This window comes from Tursiops truncatus, chromosome 1 (genome assembly GCF_011762595.2).
Source record: "Tursiops truncatus isolate mTurTru1 chromosome 1, mTurTru1.mat.Y, whole genome shotgun sequence".
NCBI classification, from domain to species: Eukaryota; Metazoa; Chordata; class Mammalia; order Artiodactyla; family Delphinidae; genus Tursiops; species Tursiops truncatus.
Window position 1 is genome coordinate 141,376,692 of NC_047034.1, and position 18,006 is coordinate 141,394,697.

The 18,006-nt window shown below is 47.5% G+C and overlaps 1 protein-coding gene across 8 annotated transcripts in view; it reads left to right on the top strand.

Annotated features, from left to right (window-relative positions):
• Nucleotides 1–7,866: 7,866 nt before the first annotated feature.
• TTC39A (tetratricopeptide repeat domain 39A) overlaps nt 7,867–18,006 on the top strand; it is a 58,882-nt gene continuing 48,742 nt past the window's right edge. For 4 of the 8 annotated variants that reach the window (XR_012325081.1, XR_012325084.1, XM_073789904.1 and 1 more), the window contains exon 1: nt 7,867–8,020. Coding sequence is in view for 4 of the 8 variants with exons in the window: in XM_073789904.1 (XP_073646005.1) it covers nt 7,968–8,020 (53 nt within the window). In the remaining 4 variants the exon portion in view is untranslated. Of the gene's footprint in view, nt 8,021–8,060; nt 8,348–18,006 lie in introns of those variants that run through there. The other 4 variants (XR_012325066.1, XM_033866928.2, XM_033866940.2 and 1 more) reach the window with 3 other exon arrangements.

Sequence of the window (18,006 nt, forward strand, 5' to 3'; positions counted from 1 at the left end):
TAACTTATTAGTGCTGGCAAAGCTCTGGAAAGAATACATTAAAAGGTAGGCAAAGGGTAGATTTTGGAGAGTTTGCCACACAGATGGAGGGACAGGGCATTCTAGGCAGAGGCCATGGTTGTATAAAGAAAAAGTGGTAGGACACGACATAGTGTGCTAGCAAACAGCAAGTATTGAAGTAGTTCAGTGTAACTAGAGTAGGTCTGTGGGCAAAAGAGTGAAGTATTTGTGTTTGTGTGTAAGAAAGGTCTCACTGGTAGTGATTTGGTGGATTGCTTTAGAAGGAAACCAGGTAAGGCAGGGAGAGCAGGTGAAGGCTGATGGAGTCATTCAGGTGAGATGGTAGGTACCTAAAAATGGCTGTGGCTGAGGCCCGAGAAAAGGGGATTGATTTAAGAGAATTATCAGGCTTTAGAGTCTGATTAGATATGGGTGGTGAGGGGAAGGGAGTGGTTGCAAACTTCAGCAAGCATCAGGATCACCTGGAGGGCTTGTTAAAGTACAGATTGTGGACCCCATCCCCAAAGTTTGTGATTTCAGTAGGTCTAGAGTGGGACCTAAGAATCTGAATTTCTGACAAGCTCCCAGATAATGCTGAAGTTGCTGGCCCAGGGACCTCGCTTCGAGAACCACTAGAATAGGGACTGACTTCCAGGTCTCTCTGTTCTCCTGCACGTCTTATTAGATGTACTCATTTCGTTTGCAGTGCTGTTGCACCTTGTCATTCTGTACTTGACCTGTCGCTTCTGCTTCATAGTGTAAAGCACCTCTAATCTTCCTTGTGGATAAAGAGAGTTTTTAAAAATAATAATTGCAGGCTAACAGCACTTACTATGTGCCAGTACTATTTGAAACACTTTAATATATGGTCGCCAACTTAATGATGGTTTGACTTATGATTTTTTACTTTATGATGGTGCAAAAGTAATACATATTCAGTAGGAAACATACCTTGACTTTTGAATTTTGCTCTTTTCCCAGGCCAGCAATGTGCTGTACAATCCTCTCTCACGATGCTGGGCAGCGGCCGCAGCTCCCAGTCAGCTGCACGATCACAAGGGTGGACATCCAGTACACTTACAGCCACCCAGTACCCAGACAACTGTTCTGTTTTTCACTTTTACTACAATAGTCAGTAAGTTACATGAGATAGTCAACACGTTATTATAAAATAGGCTTTGCATTAGGTGATTTTGCCCACCTGTAGGTTAATGTTAAGTGTTCTGAGTATGTGTAAGGTAGAGTAGGCTAAGCTCTGATGTGATAGCTTAGCTGGATTAAATGCATTTCTGACTTATGATATATTTTCAATTTGTGACGGGTTTATGGGGATATAACCCCATCGTAAGTCAAGGAAGATCTATATGCTGATTCATTTTAATGTCCATAACAATCCTTTAAGTTAGTTACTGTTATTTGCAGTTTACAGATGAGGAAGTTGAGGTACAAAAAGGTTAAACAACTTGCCCAAATCACAGAGCTAAAAAGTGTCAGAACCAGGATTCAAACCCAGGCAGTCTAGATCCAGAACCCATGCTCAATCACTCTGCTCTACTGAAGAAAACTTATATTAAAATACTTTTGATGTATGGCTCAATATTGTACCTCTTACTGCCAGAAAGCCCTTTATCATCTGAGTTTTGGGAATGCACAGAGAAGATCATTGTCATTTTGTTCCCCTTTGCTAAGGTGTATTGTGTTCTGGGTACTGTGCTGGGTCAGAGACAGAGAAAACTCATATGAGGCCATCAGTGGTATAGTGGGGGAGATAGACATTACTTACAGTTAATTTCACAACACTGCACATTGAAGATTATGATAGGAGTGCTGGGACACCCAGAGGAAGAAGAGAATAGTTCTGGCTGAGAGGACTGGGGAAGGCTTCCCAGACGAGGTGTCCCTAGGACACAGTATTCTGCTCCTAGCATTAGTAAAAGTGTAGATGGCAACTGTCAAAATTAAAACAAAACAACAACCATAAAAACACAGCTTTCACAAGGCCACATCATTTGATGTCAGAGCTCTGTTGACTGACAAAGGCTGCCAGACAGTCTCCCAGGAAGCCTCATTTAAGTGATACTCATTACTTAGTGAAATCAACCTTATCCAAGGTCTGACCTTCAAGTTTAGAAACCTGATTTTCATCAGTAGAAGAGAGACAAAGCTCCCATTAAGCAAGTTCACAGGGACTGATGTAAAGAGCAAAATGTCAGTTTCCAGTAGAAGTTGCTATAGGGCTTGAAGTGCTCACAGTTGGTTGAATGAAGATTCCTTCTCCCTGCCAGTGCTTGGATGCGTCCTACCTGTAAGGTTCCTCACTCTCTGCAGCCAGGGCTGCCTGGCCCCTCTGATGAATACATTTTTTTAGACTAATACGTTTGATCAGGTTACAGTCTGGTTTGGCTGGTTGGGTAGCTTATAAAGTCTCTTAGGGTGACTTTGCATATCTTTGCTTTCATGTAGACTCTGTATTTAACTCCTTCTAAGGCAGACTTTCCCCAGTTTATGAGTTCTTAGTGAAACATCTCACTCCCTGGGCTCTGACTTCACCCTTTCATTGATCATGTCATTTATTGAGTGTATATGTGCCAGGCCTTCTCCCTGACTCATTCTCCTCCAAACTGTCAACATGACCTAACAGTTCTGCCTTTTAAGTATCTCTCAAATCTGTCCTCTCCATCCCTAGTGCCACTCCCCCAATTCAGGTCTTCATCATCTCTCTTCAGGCTTTTGCCAAAGCTTCCTAATCTCCTTGCCGCCAATCTCTTGTTTTTCTCTCTGCTTCCAGACCATCCTCCGTGTTGCAGTCAGATTCTTCTAGAATCGAAATCTGCCCTGTCACTCCTGTAATAAAACATGCCACTGATTCCCATCACATTCAGGTTAAAATCCTAACCCCTTAGAAAGCTTTTCCTTCATAACCTTAATTTCTGATTGATATTTAATCAGTAATGGCTTGAACATGTAAGCTGGGTTTTTTTTTTCCTCTTTAAACAGATCTTGAGAAAATGCTACCTTAGGGAAATAAAGGCACTCTAATATTATTGTAGCATATGGAATTCTTTGGGGATGTGCATAATTTTACTCTCTAACTTGATGTTTTTCAATAGGCAGGTTGTAATTCCTTAGTTGGGTTGTGAAATCAGTTTATTAAATCGAGCAACATGGAAAAAATGTAACCAGAGTAGTACAGGCATACCTTGGAGATAGTGCGTGTTCAGTTCCAGACCATCGCAGTAAAGTGAATATCACAATAAAGTGACTCACACATTTCCCAGTGCATATAAAAGTTGTGTTTATACTACATTGTAGTCTATTAAGTGTGCAGTAGCATTATGTCTAAGAAAACAATGTACCTACTTTAATTTAAAAATACTTTATTGCTTAAAAAATGCCAAAATAATGACAGTAGTTACATTGAAGATCCCTGATCACAGATCACCATAACAAGTGTAATAATAATGAAACGTTTGATATTCCAAGAATTACCATATATACTAATATGTCTAAAATGGATAGCTAACAAGAGCCTGCTGTGTAAAAAAATAAAATTCAAAAAAAAAAAGAATTACCAAATTGTGACACAGAGACATAAAGTGAGCAAATGCTGTAGAAAAATTGTGCCAATAGACTTGCCCAATGCAGGATTGCCACAAACCTTTAATTTGTAAAAAATGCAATATCTGCAAAGCACAGTGAAGTAAAACACAATAAAATGAGCTATGCCTGTAAAGCAGAATGAACACTCATATACCAATAATCAGCTTCAATAAATACCAGTTCACATCCAATCTTATTTTATCTATATTCCTACACACTTCGCTTTCATGTCATGTTGAAGCAAACCTTATATTTCATTTGTAGATTTTTCAGTAAGTTACTGATCAGCATTTTAAAAATTATGAAATAGAATTTGTTATTGAATACATACTGGGCCACAAGATAAAAGAAAGCCACTGATATTTTAAATTATCTCTTTTCAAGTAAGAAATGTCGGTCCTACTGTTGTGTATACGGGTTATTAATGTAAAGGATTATCTCGTGGAGGGAAGGTGTGTCTTTGCTGGAAGACCCCACCTAGTTTTCTTCCCCACTGCAATAAGTGTATAGAATGTGTTTAGTTGCCCAAGAGCTAAGGGCTTAGTTTCAGCCTCTCCTTTCTGTTTCCTCTGGAGTCAAAACTTGAGAGGACTGAGTTATTTTGTAAAAAGGAAAAGAGACAAGGAAAAATAGCTGACACTTGCTGAGGACCTTCTCTGAGCCTGGCACTAAGGCGCTTAGTATACATTACCCTACTTAACGCTCACAGCACTATAACAGATAGAAAACATGAGGTATATAGAGATGCAAGTGACTTGGCCAAGACCCCAGCCCAGGTGCCTTGGCTCTGAGACCTACTCTTCCAGCACACCAGGCTGCCTTTTGCATCCATGGCCTTAAAAGCAGCCCTTTGAGCCTAAGCATCAACAGAGATCAAACAGAGCAACCCCGGGCCCTAAGCAAGAACTAATGTTCTCAAAGAAAACCCTGATGCATCGCAGCTTCCTGAGAAGGTTCCTGGCCTTACTGTTTGCTAGCTGTGTGACTCTGGGTAAATCTCTTAACCTCTCTGATCCTCAGTGGACCAGCGTTGGGGAGCATCAGGTGCGTGAACAGCACTACTGAGGGGAGACGTAGCTGCCCAAACCTGACTCCCAGCCCACCTGAGGTCCAGCTCACCTGAGTTGCCCTCACAGGTGGCTCACAGGTTGCGGTCCTGGTGCTGCCACTGGCCCTCTGTGTGACCTTGGACAAATCCCTGGCTGTCCTGGGTGGGCCTCAGTTTCTCCCTGTGAATACTGATGAGTCTCGACGGCTCTGGACGGTAGTGGTCTTGCCCTGATTACTCAGGTCTGCTTGTGGGACACTGACGTCCTTGCCAGGCAGGGTGGTTGTGAGGATTAAAGATGATGGATATAAAGTCTTCATTCCTGTTACATGGCAGATACTCACCAAGTAAGAGCTGTCATGTCTGTGTTTAAGTACACAAAAAAGGAAAATACTTTAGGAAAATGTCTATATAAGATTAAGGGAATAAACTTCAGTTATCTTGAAAGTTTATTGATACTAAGTGTTCCCCACTGATTCTGGATAAAATTTTCACACACACTGTGTGTCCACTATTCTCTTTTGTTTGCATTAACTCATTTAGTCCTCACGACAACCTTTGTGATAGGTGTTATTATTATCCTCTTTTTACAGATGAGAAAGCTGAAGCACAGAGAGGTTAAGTAACTTGCCTGAAGTCACAGGCAGCTATCAAGTGGTGAGGCCAAGATTCTAACCCAGGCAGACTGGCTCCAGAGCAAGGGAAAGAATAAAACCTGCTGTACCTTGGGATTGTTGTGAGATTCAAAATAAGCTAAGCTTTGGGAAAGTGACTCATAAATGCTGTGTGCATTCTAAGAGCTTGTGTAGCAGGCAGACTGGGGCTGGGGTTAAGATACAGACGCTAGTCTGGCTGCTTGGGTTGAGTTCTAGCTCCTGCCACTTAACTAGCCTTTGTTATTTTGAGCAGATTGCTTAATCCTCTGCTTCACTTTCTCAACTAGAAAAATTGGGCTTGTAAAAGGACATACCTGATAGGATTATTTTGAGGATGAAATGAGTTGGTACATGTGAAGGGTTTAGAATAATGCTTAACAAAGTTCTAAGCAAATGATGGTGATGAAGATAAAGAAGAACATGATGATGAAGATGTCCAGATGTCAAAGAAAAAGAACAGGAAAGAAGCCTTGAAGTTTGAGAACCCTTGGGTTGAATCCCAGTCCCTAATTTTTTTTTTTTTTGGCCATGCCGCTTAGCTTGCGGGAATCTTAGTTCCCTGACCAGGGATTGAACCTGAACCCCCCAGCAGTGAAAGCACCAAGTCCTAACCACTGAACCGCCAGAGAATTGCCCCCAGTTCCTAATTTGATCTCAGGAACATTTCTAAACTTCTGACTCAAAATATTCTCAAAACAAGAGTTTCCCAGATTAGAGGTAGTGTATGTAAAAGCCCTCAGCATGGTGCCTGCCACTGAGTAGAAACTTGATAAATATTAGGTCCTTCTTCATTCTCTCAACACTGAACATCTACTATGTGTAACAGTGGTGCTAGGCTCCGTGGAAGACACAAATGTGAGACATTCTCTGTACCTTCAGTTAGAAATCTGAAGAGTGAGACTAATATGGTCATTGATAACCAATATAAGGATTAAAAAATATATAGTGCTAAATGCTCTGAGAGAAAAATGTAATCTCTGAAGAAGGAGGTAGTCCTCCACTGGGGAGATACAGGAGGGCTTTCTGTAGGAAGTGGTGTTGGCTGTGGGCTTGGAGGCTGGGTGGGACTTTAATTCCACCCAGGATTAGACTGGGCTCGGGGCCTATAGGAGACCAGGCTTCTGAGGCCCTGTGGTATTCATGCCTGTGAGCCTAGGAGGAAGTTGGCTATCTGCAGTGCCCAGTGCTGACAAACTGGGCAAAGCTCTGTGAGCTGAGGAGTTTGGGCCCATGGGTGCACTGTAACTGGAATTTCCAGATCTGGAAGCTCTAGCCTTGTGGTCAGATAGGCAGCATTTGCGGGCCCTTGTTGATCTGCCTAGAGCATGACATGACTGCTCAGAGAGAGGGGGAAAGGTTGTATTTTCTCTGCTGCTTACCAAGGAAAAGTGAGAGAAACTGCCCAGATGATCCTTGAGGCTTCTGCCCTCTGCTTTGCCCAGGCCTCCCACTCCATGCCCTGCCCACCTGCAAACTACAGGCAGGGTTGGGAGGGAGCCGCAGATGGGGCAGACAGATCTGGGTGTGAGGCTTGATCTCGGGGAAGTCAGTTAACCCCTCTGAACCTCAGTTTCATCCACTGTGAAATGGGGGTGAGTATTTAATAAGGTGAAATTAAATGAGAATTTGTGTAAAGCACCTGGCTTAGGGCTTGGCACATTACAATTAGTCACCATTTATTGACACGTGATTTGTGTTGCACAAGACCTAGGATACAGACCCAGCCCAAAAGGAGACAGCAATGGTCCCATTGCCACCCGTCCCTGATCTGTGTTCAACCCCCATACTCCCTCACAGAGAGAAGTCTCCAGGGACCCCTGAATCCATCCTACACACTGGACCTCAGAGCGATCCTTCTCAAATACCTCCTCAAGGTGCTCCCTTGTTCTTTGCCTTTAGTTGAGCCTCCCATGGAAGCCTGCTAGACTGCACTGCCAGGGGCTAACCTTGCTCCAGAGCTGATTCTTCTACTTGTTAAAAAATAAAAAGTAAAAATGTACATGACCTAAGGCAAAATACGGGGTTTCAAAGAAAGTGTGAACTGGAGACAGGCTCATCCTCCTCTGTCTCCCGTTCTCCTCTGGGAATCAGAGGTCTGTGGACAGGGCCACGTCTCAGTGCCTCGCCTGGTCAGCAGCCTCCACTGCCAGGCCCAATCAGCTCCTTCCTGTCTGTCCTCCCCCTTGCCTGCCCCTCCTGCTCTGTGCCCTGCACTTGGGGGCAGTCCCAAGCCCCTGAGCCTATCCAGGTACAGCCCTGGCAAGGCAGGCTCCGCACTTAGGCAGGTGAGAAAGGCATTGGTGACATCATCACCCATCGATACGGAGGACGGGCTCTATACGGGAAGTGGAGGGGCCTGGGGTCGGTCCTGATGCTGCCACTGGCCCTCTGTGTGACCTTGGACAAATCCCTGGCCTTCCTGGGTGGGCCTCAGTTTCTCCTTGTGTATACTGATGCGTCTCGACGGCTCTGGACGGTAGTGGTCTTGCTCTGGTTCCCCAGGTCCGCTCCCGGGACACCGACGTCATTGCCAGGCCGCGGCGGGGAGGAGCCACGGGTCCCGCCCCGCCCAACCCGTCCAGGTGCTGCCGCCGGAGCCGCCGCTACCGCCACAGCCGCCACGAGGGGCCGCCCGCGCCTCCATCCAAGTCCGGCCCGTGTCCATGGCCTTTCTGACCGCCTGGAAGCGGGCGGTCTCCGGGGAAAGCGACCGCAGGTACCGGGTGGGGGCGGGGACTCGGCGGGAGGCACTGATGGGACTGAGGGGCGTCTGGAGAACAGCCGACGGGAGGGGCAGCTGACGGAACACAGCCCGAGACAGCAGTGTGCGGGCTGCTGGCCGCGGGGTAACGGCCGAAGGGCCCGGGGAGAGAGGCAGCCCAGCCCCTCTCACCCCAGCCCCCCCACGTATCCCTTGCTCGCGTGTTATGGCCCCCAGCAGGGCTGGGCCTGGGGGTGAAGAGATACGCCCCCAACACCCCGGTCCCACCCGAGCCCCGCTTCCGGTGCCACAACCTGTGAGCCACCTGTGAGGGCAACTCAGGTGAGCTGGACCTCGGGCGGGCTGGGAGTCAGGTTTGGGCAGCTACGTCTCCGTCTCGCCTTAGCAGTGTTGCTCACGCACCTGATCCTCCCCAGCGTTGCATGAGCAGAGATAGGGGTACGTGTGCCCGGACAGGTGAGAGCAGATACACTATCCCCCGCCAGGGGTTGTCCACATCTGGGAGCAGCAGTGTGGAGGGAAATCCTGTGTCCCAGTGCCTGTCCATGGTGGAACTGTGTGCACCACAGCTTCTCCAAGGTCAACCCTTCAGGGATGTGTCATTGCCTCCTGTGTGTCACCTCCAACTCCCAGCTGTCCCCACCTCCTGGGTGAGTTGGTTTCTCCAGATGTGTTCTCATGAGAAAGGGGAGAGGGGACAGCCCTGACCTCTCTTCTGAGCTGTGACCCCCAATTTCTTTCCTTTATATATTTAAAGTTCACTCTGCTACTCCCTGGAGAAGGGCAATCTAACTGCCTTCCCAACACCTCCATCTGACTGTCACATGGGCACATCAAACTCGGCAAGCCCCAAATCAAACTTCACATCTTCACCCCCAAACCTGTTCCTCCTCCTGTGTCCCCATGGCATAGTCATCCACCCAGTTGCCCAAGCCTGGAACCTGGGAGTCATCCCTCTCACCTCCCTCCCTCTCCTCCACCCTGGTCTCCAAGTTCTGCTGATTTTATCTTTTTGATGCCTCTCAAAGCTGTTCATTCCGCCTGGACTATTGTAATAGCCCCTAACTTTTCCATTTCCTCCAGTCTTCCCCTTTCCATGCATCCTTCAGACTTGTCTTTTCTAAAGCACAAACCAGACCATGTCATTTTTCTGCTTTAAAGTTCTTCTATGGCTCTCTATCACAGAGGTGCAAGGTCAAAGCTCTCCAGGGGAGGAGCTGTGACCTGCCCAGCCCCGCTTCCCATCACTCTCTGACCCTCACTCTGGTCTGGCTTTGTAGGGCTCTCACAACTGTGCTGGGCTGCTCAGGGCTACTTCTGCCTGGAATGCCATCCTCTACTCCTGACATTCACCCTATAAGATTCAACTTTAGGTGACATCTTTTGTTATTAAAAAAATTTTGTTTTGACTTTTAAAATAAACTTTTAATTCAAGGGTAGCACATATAGAGAAAAGTGCACACATTGTAAGTGTACAGCTCAATGACTCTTCACAAAGTAACCAGCACCCATGTAACCAGCACCCAGATTAAGACACAGACTATTACCAGCCCCCAGAGTCTCCCTTGTGCCCCACCCAGCTGCAAGCCCCCAAAGGTAACTATTGATACTATCCTGACTTCTAATACCATAGGTTTGATTTGTCTGGGGTTTTTTGTTTTTGTGGGGTTTTTGTTTGTGTGTTTGTTTTAATTGAAGTATAGTTGATTTACAATGTTGAGTCAGCAAAGTGATTCAGTTATCCATATGTGTGTGTGTGTGTGTGTGTGTGTATATATATATATATATATATATATATATATATTCTTTTTCAGATTCTTTTCCATTATAGGTTATTATAAGATACTGAATATAGTTTCCTATGCTATACAATAGGACCTTGTTTATTTTATATACAGTAGTTTGTATCTGCTAATCCCAAACCCTGAATTTATCCTTCCCCCACCCCCTTTCCCCTTTGGTAACCATAAGTTTGTTTTCTATGTCTGTGAATCTATTTCTGTTTTGTAAATAAGTTCACTTGTATCATAGTTTAGATTCCACATATAAGTGATATTATATGGTATTTGTCTTTCTCTGTCTTACTTTAGGTGACCTCTTTTAGAGAAACTTTCTGAGCCCACCCTGAGTCAGGCTCAGAGGCTTTCTGGGCTCCAGCATCTTTGCTTCCCTCTCATGGCTCTCATTCAGTTTTTCAGCAAACATTCTTGGGCACGTACCATGTTCCAGACATCGTACTAGGTAGTGTGGATATGGTGTTACTTATGACATACAAGCCCCTGCTCTCAGGAGACCACGTTCTAGTGGGAAAGACAGATTAAACAACTAGGCAAATAAATGAGTAAACACCAGAAACAGATGCTGTGTAAGGCTTAAAATAGGGCCATGTGATAGACAGTAAAATCCATCTTTCCCAGAGCATTCACTGCAGTGAGGATAGCTCCTGTCAAAGCCTGAGATGTGTCTGAGGAGCAGAAAGGTGTGTGTGTTGTTGAGGATCCCTGCCTGTTGGGATCCAGGGGGCAGGCTGCCCAGAAGAGGGCCGAGTTTGGATTTCATTGTGTGTTGGGAGCCACTAGAGGGCGTTAAAGAGGGGACTCATATTTAAAGATGATCCAGCTACCCCATGGAGAAAGGATTTTAACGCTGGGGCGTGGTCACCCCTTTCTGTCTCCCCACCACATATGGAGAGGGGATGGGGTTCATCTGCCCCCATGTCCCCGAAGCCCAGCACAGAATGCTTCGGTTTTGATGAGACCCTGGGGGGATGATTTCTGAGGAGGGTGAGATCACAGTTGGGGTGCTGAGGAGCGGCTGGGTTTACATGGATTTCTTGCCTGCCTGCCCTCCTGTAAGAACCCAGCTGTGCTCTGTCCTGCAGGCACCCTGCGTGCTGCAGTGTAGTTGAGGGCCTGAACACATGTACCTTTCTACTTCAGCTGGAACTTGCTGGACACAAATACTCAGAGAATTCTGACTCCCAGTCGCCCTCACAAGATCTCACACCTGGGGCAACAAACCAGGTCTCCTTTCTCTCAGCTCGGGACCTGTGACTTCTCCACCCTCAGGCCTCACCCACCACGCTGCCTGTCTCCCAAAGCCTGGCTGAGGGGTGAAGGGCTTGGGAGGGTGCTCGGCCCCTGCTCTGCCACTTACATACTGGCTCTATGACCCTGATTCAGTCGCCTGACCCATGTGAGCCTTAGTTTACTCAGCTATAAAATAGTAGCTACTTACCAAGTGGCGGAAGACCTGGTGAAGCCACACTGGTAAAGGACCTAACAAAAAGCCACCGAGCATATTCAGTGACCAGTAAATGTGAATTCACTGGTACGAGGGAATCTTCCTTCTGAGGTATTTGCATTGAACAGAGGGGATTCAGAATGGTTTGGGAGCCAATGGTGGGATTCCAGGCACCAGGACTGGGTAGCCAGGGACTGTTAGGAGAGGGAAATGATGCCTGTGCATCTTAAGATGGGGATGGCCACCTACTCGGCCTACAAACAGGGTCCCTTCCCAGTCATACCAGTAGCCCCTGCCCCCACCCCATGGCTGCTCCCATAAGAGACAGCACCAGGATCAGAGGGGCAAGTGTAGGCAGGCAGAACGCTTTTTTTAAATAAATTAATTCATTTCTTTATTTATTTTGGCTGTGTTGGGTCTTCGTTGCTGCGCGCAGGCTTTCTCTAGTTGCGGTGAGCGGGGGCTGCTCTTCGTTGCGGTGCGCGGGCTTCTCACTGTGGTGGCTTCTCTTGTTGCCGAGCACAGGCTCTAAGTAAGTGGGCTTCAGTATCTGTGGCACGCAGTCTCAGTAGTTGTGGCTCGCAGGCTCTAGAGCGCAGGCTCAGTAGTTGTGGCGCACGGGCTTAGTTGCTCCGCGGCATGTGGGATCTTCCCAGACCGGGGCTGGAACCCATGTCCCCTGCGTTGGCAGGTGGATTCTCAACCACTGCACCACCAGGGAAGTCCAGGCAGAACGCTTTTGAGAGAGTAACTCAGTGGTAGAGCTTGTAGGAGGGAGGGGCCGCCCCAAGAATGGAGGGGCCCTGCTGAAGAGGCTGGGGGCCTGCTGGGCTGTTGTTGGAAGATTTCTTGCTCTTGGTTTGAGTCTGAGCTCAAGGAGCTCTCAGATGCCTCCAGGTAGGGAGTTTCGAATTTGGTGACTGGAATCCTTGGGCAGCTATGGGGTCCCTTCCTTGGGACTGGATGTGGACTCAAGGCCAGTGCTGAGTTTTCACCTCAGATCCTGTGAGCTGAGGCATCTGTGATCACCAGACTCATGATTTAAAATTCCAAATGTCTATGATGTTGAAGCTACTGACCCCAGGATTCTGATTTACCCCCTGTTGCTGAGGGCAGCTGCATGGAGTAGGAGAGGGCTCTGGTGTGGGAGGCACAATGTGGTCCCTCAGATCCTCAACCCCTGGTGAGGATACCATGGAAAAACTCCAAGTAACCTTTGTCCCCCTTTGTCAGTTATGGAGGGATTCTGACTTGGGGTATTTTTGGTCCTTTCTTGAGGTCAATGGAAAATAGATTATTTAGGGTGCAATTTCAGTTCTGCCAGCATGCCACATTTCCTGAAATCTCTTCAATCTGTAGCTCTAGTTGCTTGAGTTGCTTTGTCCTTCCCCTGAAAATTTCTGCCTCTCAGCTCAGTTTCTGTCTGTGGTCAGCTCCATTCTCTCCTAATGCTCACCTACTTCTCTACTCAATGCAAGACAGGGATGCCAGCCGTTTCCAAGCTCACGTCCTGGGACAGTAAGACAAAGCAGTGGAAAGTCCTCTGGAGCCACACAGGTTGATTTTGAATCCTGACTCCGGGCCTTTCTACCAGTGTGACCTTGGACAGGTTGTTTAAGTTCTCTGCGCCTCAGTTTCTTCATCTGTAAAGTGAGGGTAATGGTAGGACTTGCCTCACAGGGTTGTTGTGAGGACTGCATGAATTAGTTTATGCAAAGCACAGAGGACCGTCCTTGACACATAGTCGGTGCTATACCCAAGAGTGTTACTGATTATTATGATTAGTCTCCCCAGGCCAGGAGAGAAAGGGGCTTCTCCACCAGCTCTAATATGAAAAAGCTCAGGGAAGTATTCCAATTGGCTCTTCTTTAACCAACCACTGTGTCCTGAGAGGTGGGGTCAAGGAAGAGAACGCACCTTCCGTTCAGCCACTGGGGCAGGAGAGGAGAGGAGGAGAAACAGTTCTCTAAAAACAAGTGGGTGGCAGGGAAGGGTTCAGGGCGGGGAGGGTTGTAGCATCCATGTTGGCCACATGGCAGGCCTTAAAATAAAGCCATAGTTTCATGAAGTACCCAAATTATGATTTCCTTGGAGCACCGCTGACCATCTATCTCAGTCTTCCAGCTGTTGTTGACCCCCTGGGAGCTGGGAACTAGTCCCTTATGAACCCTGCTTGGGACCTGTGCCACGCACCACCCCCTGCGATTGTGGCTTTGCCAGCCCTAGTCCCATTCTCTCCATGACTACCACCACCTCCCTGGCCTGGAGAGGGTGTAGGCTCTTTGCTTTATCACCCCATCCCAAGGGTGGGACAGACCTTTCCCCTAATTCCCTACCACTTGACTAGGACCAGGCTGTAACTTTTAAGGCCACCTTGGGATGCAAGGAATGAGCAACTGAGTTTTATGATTCTGTGGCTTCTCTCCAAGCCCCTCAACCATCCTGGAAGGAGCCTTCCTGCAGAACTTCTACTTCTGGGAGGGCCCAATGTATGTCTTCCAGCATCTTCCCTCCCGAGAGAGGAGGAAATTTCTGCCTTAACCAAGACAACCAAGCCTTCCTTTCCTTTCTCAAGGTCAGCCCTTTCCCAGGTGAACGGCAGTGCAGAAATCTACTGCTTTCAGGTAAAATCCTTTGCCCAGCCTACTAACTGGCTGGTTATATTATAACCCAGACAATTATATTAGGAATTATGACAGTGGGTGGGACATCAGGCACCCATCCAGGTAGACCTGGGTCTGGTCTATTCCTCTTTTTTTTTTAGATGTTGGGGATAGGAGTTTATTAATTAATTAATTTATTTTTGCTGTGTTGCGTCTTCGTTTCTGTGCAAGGGCTTTCTCTAGTTGTGGCAAGTGGGGGTCACTCTTCATCGCGGTGCGCGAGCCTCTCACTGTCGCGGCCTCTCTTGTTGCGGAGCACAGGCTCCAGACGTGCAGGCTCAGTAGTTGTGGCTCACGGGCCTAGTTGCTCCGCGGCATGTGGGATCCTCCCAGACCAGGGCTCGAACCCGTGTTCCCTGCATTAGCAGGCAGATTCTCAACCACTGCGCCACCAGAGAAGCCCTGGTCTATTCCTTTTGATTTCCTTTTTCCCCCATCAGACAAAGTTTGTCCATGCATGTTCCCTCCCACAGCCTCAGGTGTTCCCCTTACCCCCTCGCGGAGTTGCCCTACAATACCCACCCCCTGTAAAAATTCATCTCCAGCTAAGAAACGGCCTCCCCCAGATAGAGCATCCAAGTGTCAGATTGAAGTAACTCTGCTCTCTTTCCAAGAAAATTGCTGGGTGGGTACTTCCTTTATATCAGTGACTGAAGGGCACACCCAAGCACTGTCCCTGAGTGCAGGCCAGGCCACTCAAAGGGGGATGGCGGCTCCCCAGGCTCTGAGGACAGCACTGCACTCAAATCGTCACCGTTCTCCACCTGCACTTGCCCCTGCTCCCTCCAGCCACAGCTTCTCTCCCCGACACCCTCTTAACTAGGCCCCTGCCTCCAGAAGACCTTGTGCCCTTCAACTCTGCTGTCTCAGTGATCTGTAATAACAGCGAGATCTGCCCTTGGCTGTGCCCTGACTTGACATGCATCATCATCTTCGATGCACCACAACTCTGACCGGGAGCCCTGTTGTCTCCAATTCTAATAGATGAGGAAATTGAAGCCTCCTCATACTTTCTCAAATGCATAGACATTGGGGTTTTCTTTTTAGTACTGGATGTGTAATTTTGTATTCTGCTTTTCTCATATTTTTCCACCTTTTCAAAAACTCATTCATGCAATAAATATTTATTGAGCACCTACTGTGTGCCAGGCACTGTTCTGGGCACTGAAAATATGTTAGAGAACAAAGCTGGAAAAAAAACCGAAAACAAACTCTTCTCTTGTGGAGTGTAGAATTTAGTAGGGAGAGACAGAGACTAAACGAATAAGCAAAATATACAGGATGTCAGATAACAACTGCTATGGAAAAAATAATGCAGGGCAAAGGAATTGGGAGAATGAGTGTGATGGTTCCATTTTAAACAGAATGGTCAGGGAAGGCCTCACAGAGAAGGTAACATTTGAGCTAAGTCCTGAAGGAGGTGAGGGACTAATCATGTGAATATCTGCAGGAAGAGCATTCCAGGCACAGGGAACAGGAAGTGCAAAGGCACACTCCTGAGGTGGGAGCGTGCCTGACATATTTGGAGAAGAGCAAGGAGGCCAGTGTGGCTGAATAAGAGAGTAAAGGGAGATGATATCAGAGAGAGAGATGGGGGTGCAGGGCATCCAGGCCTGGTGGCCAAGCGAAGACTTTAACTTTTGCACTCAGCACGATGGGAAGCCAGTGCAGAGGTGTGAACAGGAGCGTGACATGATCTGATCAAGTGGGTCTGGTGCTGTGTAGAGAGTAGACAATAAGGGGACAAGGGTAAGAGCAGAGAAAACAATTAGGAGACAATGCAGTAATCCAGGCAAATAACTTCTCTATAAATTTAATATCTGCAGAATAGTTCACCCTACAAATTCACTATAATTCACTGAACTAATTCCTTATTTTTTTAAATATATATATATTTATTTATTTTTGGCTGCGTTGGGTCTTTGTTGCTGCACACGGGCTTTCTCTAGTTGCGGTGAGCGGGGGCTACTCGTCATTGTGGTGCACAGGCTTCTCATTGCAGTGACTTCTCTTGTTGCCGAGCACAGGCTCTAGGTGCGTGGGCTTCAGTAGTTGTGGCTCGCGGGCTCTAGAGTGCAGGCTCAGTAGTTGTGGCACACGGGGACCAGGGCTCGAACCCGTGTCCCCTGCACTGGCAGGCGGATTCTCAACCACTGCGCCACCAGGGAAGTCCCTGAACTAATTCCTTATTTGATGGGCATTTAGGTTATTTCCAGCTGTATATTATAGGAAACACTATGATGAACATCAATGTACAATAAATCTTTGTGTCTGATTGTTTCTTAAGACATGTTTGCTACCCAGGTGTTACTGGTCATCTTTTTGAGGCTTTCAGCCCCTAATTCCAGTTGCCCTTCAGAAAGCCAGTGCCACTTTCTACTCCCACCAGCAGTGAGTGAGGTAGCACATTTGCCCTGAGGGCATGTAGTAGGTGTCCAATGGATGCTGCTCTGTCCTTCTGGACCTGGCCAGGTCTGGGTGCACATCATAGGGGAAATGCCTCTTCTCTGGACAGCCTTGCATAGTTCCAAAGCTCTTTTGGGTTCATTTGCTTATTTAATGCTCACGACAGTCTTGTTATCCCTGCTTTATGGGTGAGGAAACTAAAGCTCAAAGAATAATGATAAGGCCCCATTCTAAGAGCTTTATGTATTTTATCTCGTTTAATCCTTACAGCAACCCAGTGAGGTTGGTGCGATCAACATCCCCATTTCAGAGATGCAGTGCAGGGTGTCAGAGGGGCGGGGTATAAGCCCTGGCTTGCAAACCTGCTCTCTGAACCGTTCCCTGCCCTGCCGCAAGCTAGTAGGATGACTGACTTGCTTGGGGCTGCGGAGCAAGGACATGGTGGGGCAGGAGTCCAGCCAGATCTTCCTGGTCCTGCAGCCCAAGTTCTAACCTCTGACGGGATGCCACTTGATGCCAGAAACCCTTCGTTAGCATTCTGTATCTTCTTTTCACTCAGAATTGTTCTTGGTCCTTTGTGCCTGACTGGAGGCTCCTTTCTTAGACCCACCCTTGGCAGCTCCTGGAGACCAGACTTTCATAAAAGAGCTCAGATCCCAGAACTGAGAACATCAGAGCAGGGAGGGTCCTTGACTTCCTGATGCAATCTTCTCTCCCTTTTATATTTGGTAGGGAGAGAGAAACTAAGGGCCAGAGTGAGGCAGTAACTTGTCTGAGGTTCACAGCTAGTAGGGGCCAGAGTCCTTGAGGAGGAAGGGGGCCGGCCCAAGGAGCAGGCCTCGTGCTCCCTAAGGGCCTGTCTCCAGGGAATATTGAAGAACTGTGACTGGTTCAGCCCTCTTCCAGGGCCCTTTGTGGATGGGCCTGTTTACTTGTGAATTATTAACGAGCCCAAGCCTGTAGCCTGCTGGGTGGGGCTCACTCACTTTAAGAAAACCTGCTTTACAGCCACTGGGAGGGCTCTAGGGTCTGAGGTGGATAGTTCTGGGCTTTAGAGACAGTGGGGGTGGGGCTGGGGGGTGGAGGCTTTCTCCAGGGAGAGGTCTGGAGAAAGGCACTGAGAATAGGGAAGGGGACAAGGGGTCACCCAAGTAATGCTCAGTAAGCATTACTACCAGCACCCCTGAGAGGTTGGCACTATTATCCCAGGTTTACAGATGGAAGACTGAGATTCAGAGAGGAGAACTGACTTCACAGCTTAAGCTCCTTCTACGATGGCATCACTTTTCACATGCTCACACCCCTATTTCTGTGACACACACACACACACACACACACACACATTTCCACACATTTTCTCTACAGGATAGAATTGAGACCTGGTTTAAGATATGGCTAGACCTGAGTCCAAGTCACACTTGGTCCAAGCCTCAGTCTTCTCATCTGTAGGATGGGAGATAAAGCTACTATGGAGCTTTCTGGAGCATTCTGAGGAGGTTTCACTAAACAGATACTTATTGAAGACCTTCTTTTTTTTTTAATTTTTTTAAATTTGGCCACGCTATGCAGCTTTCGGGATCTTAGTTCCCTGACCAGAGATCAAACCCGGGCCCCGACAGTGAAAGCACCAAGTCTTAACCACTGGACCACCAGGGAATTTCCTGAAGG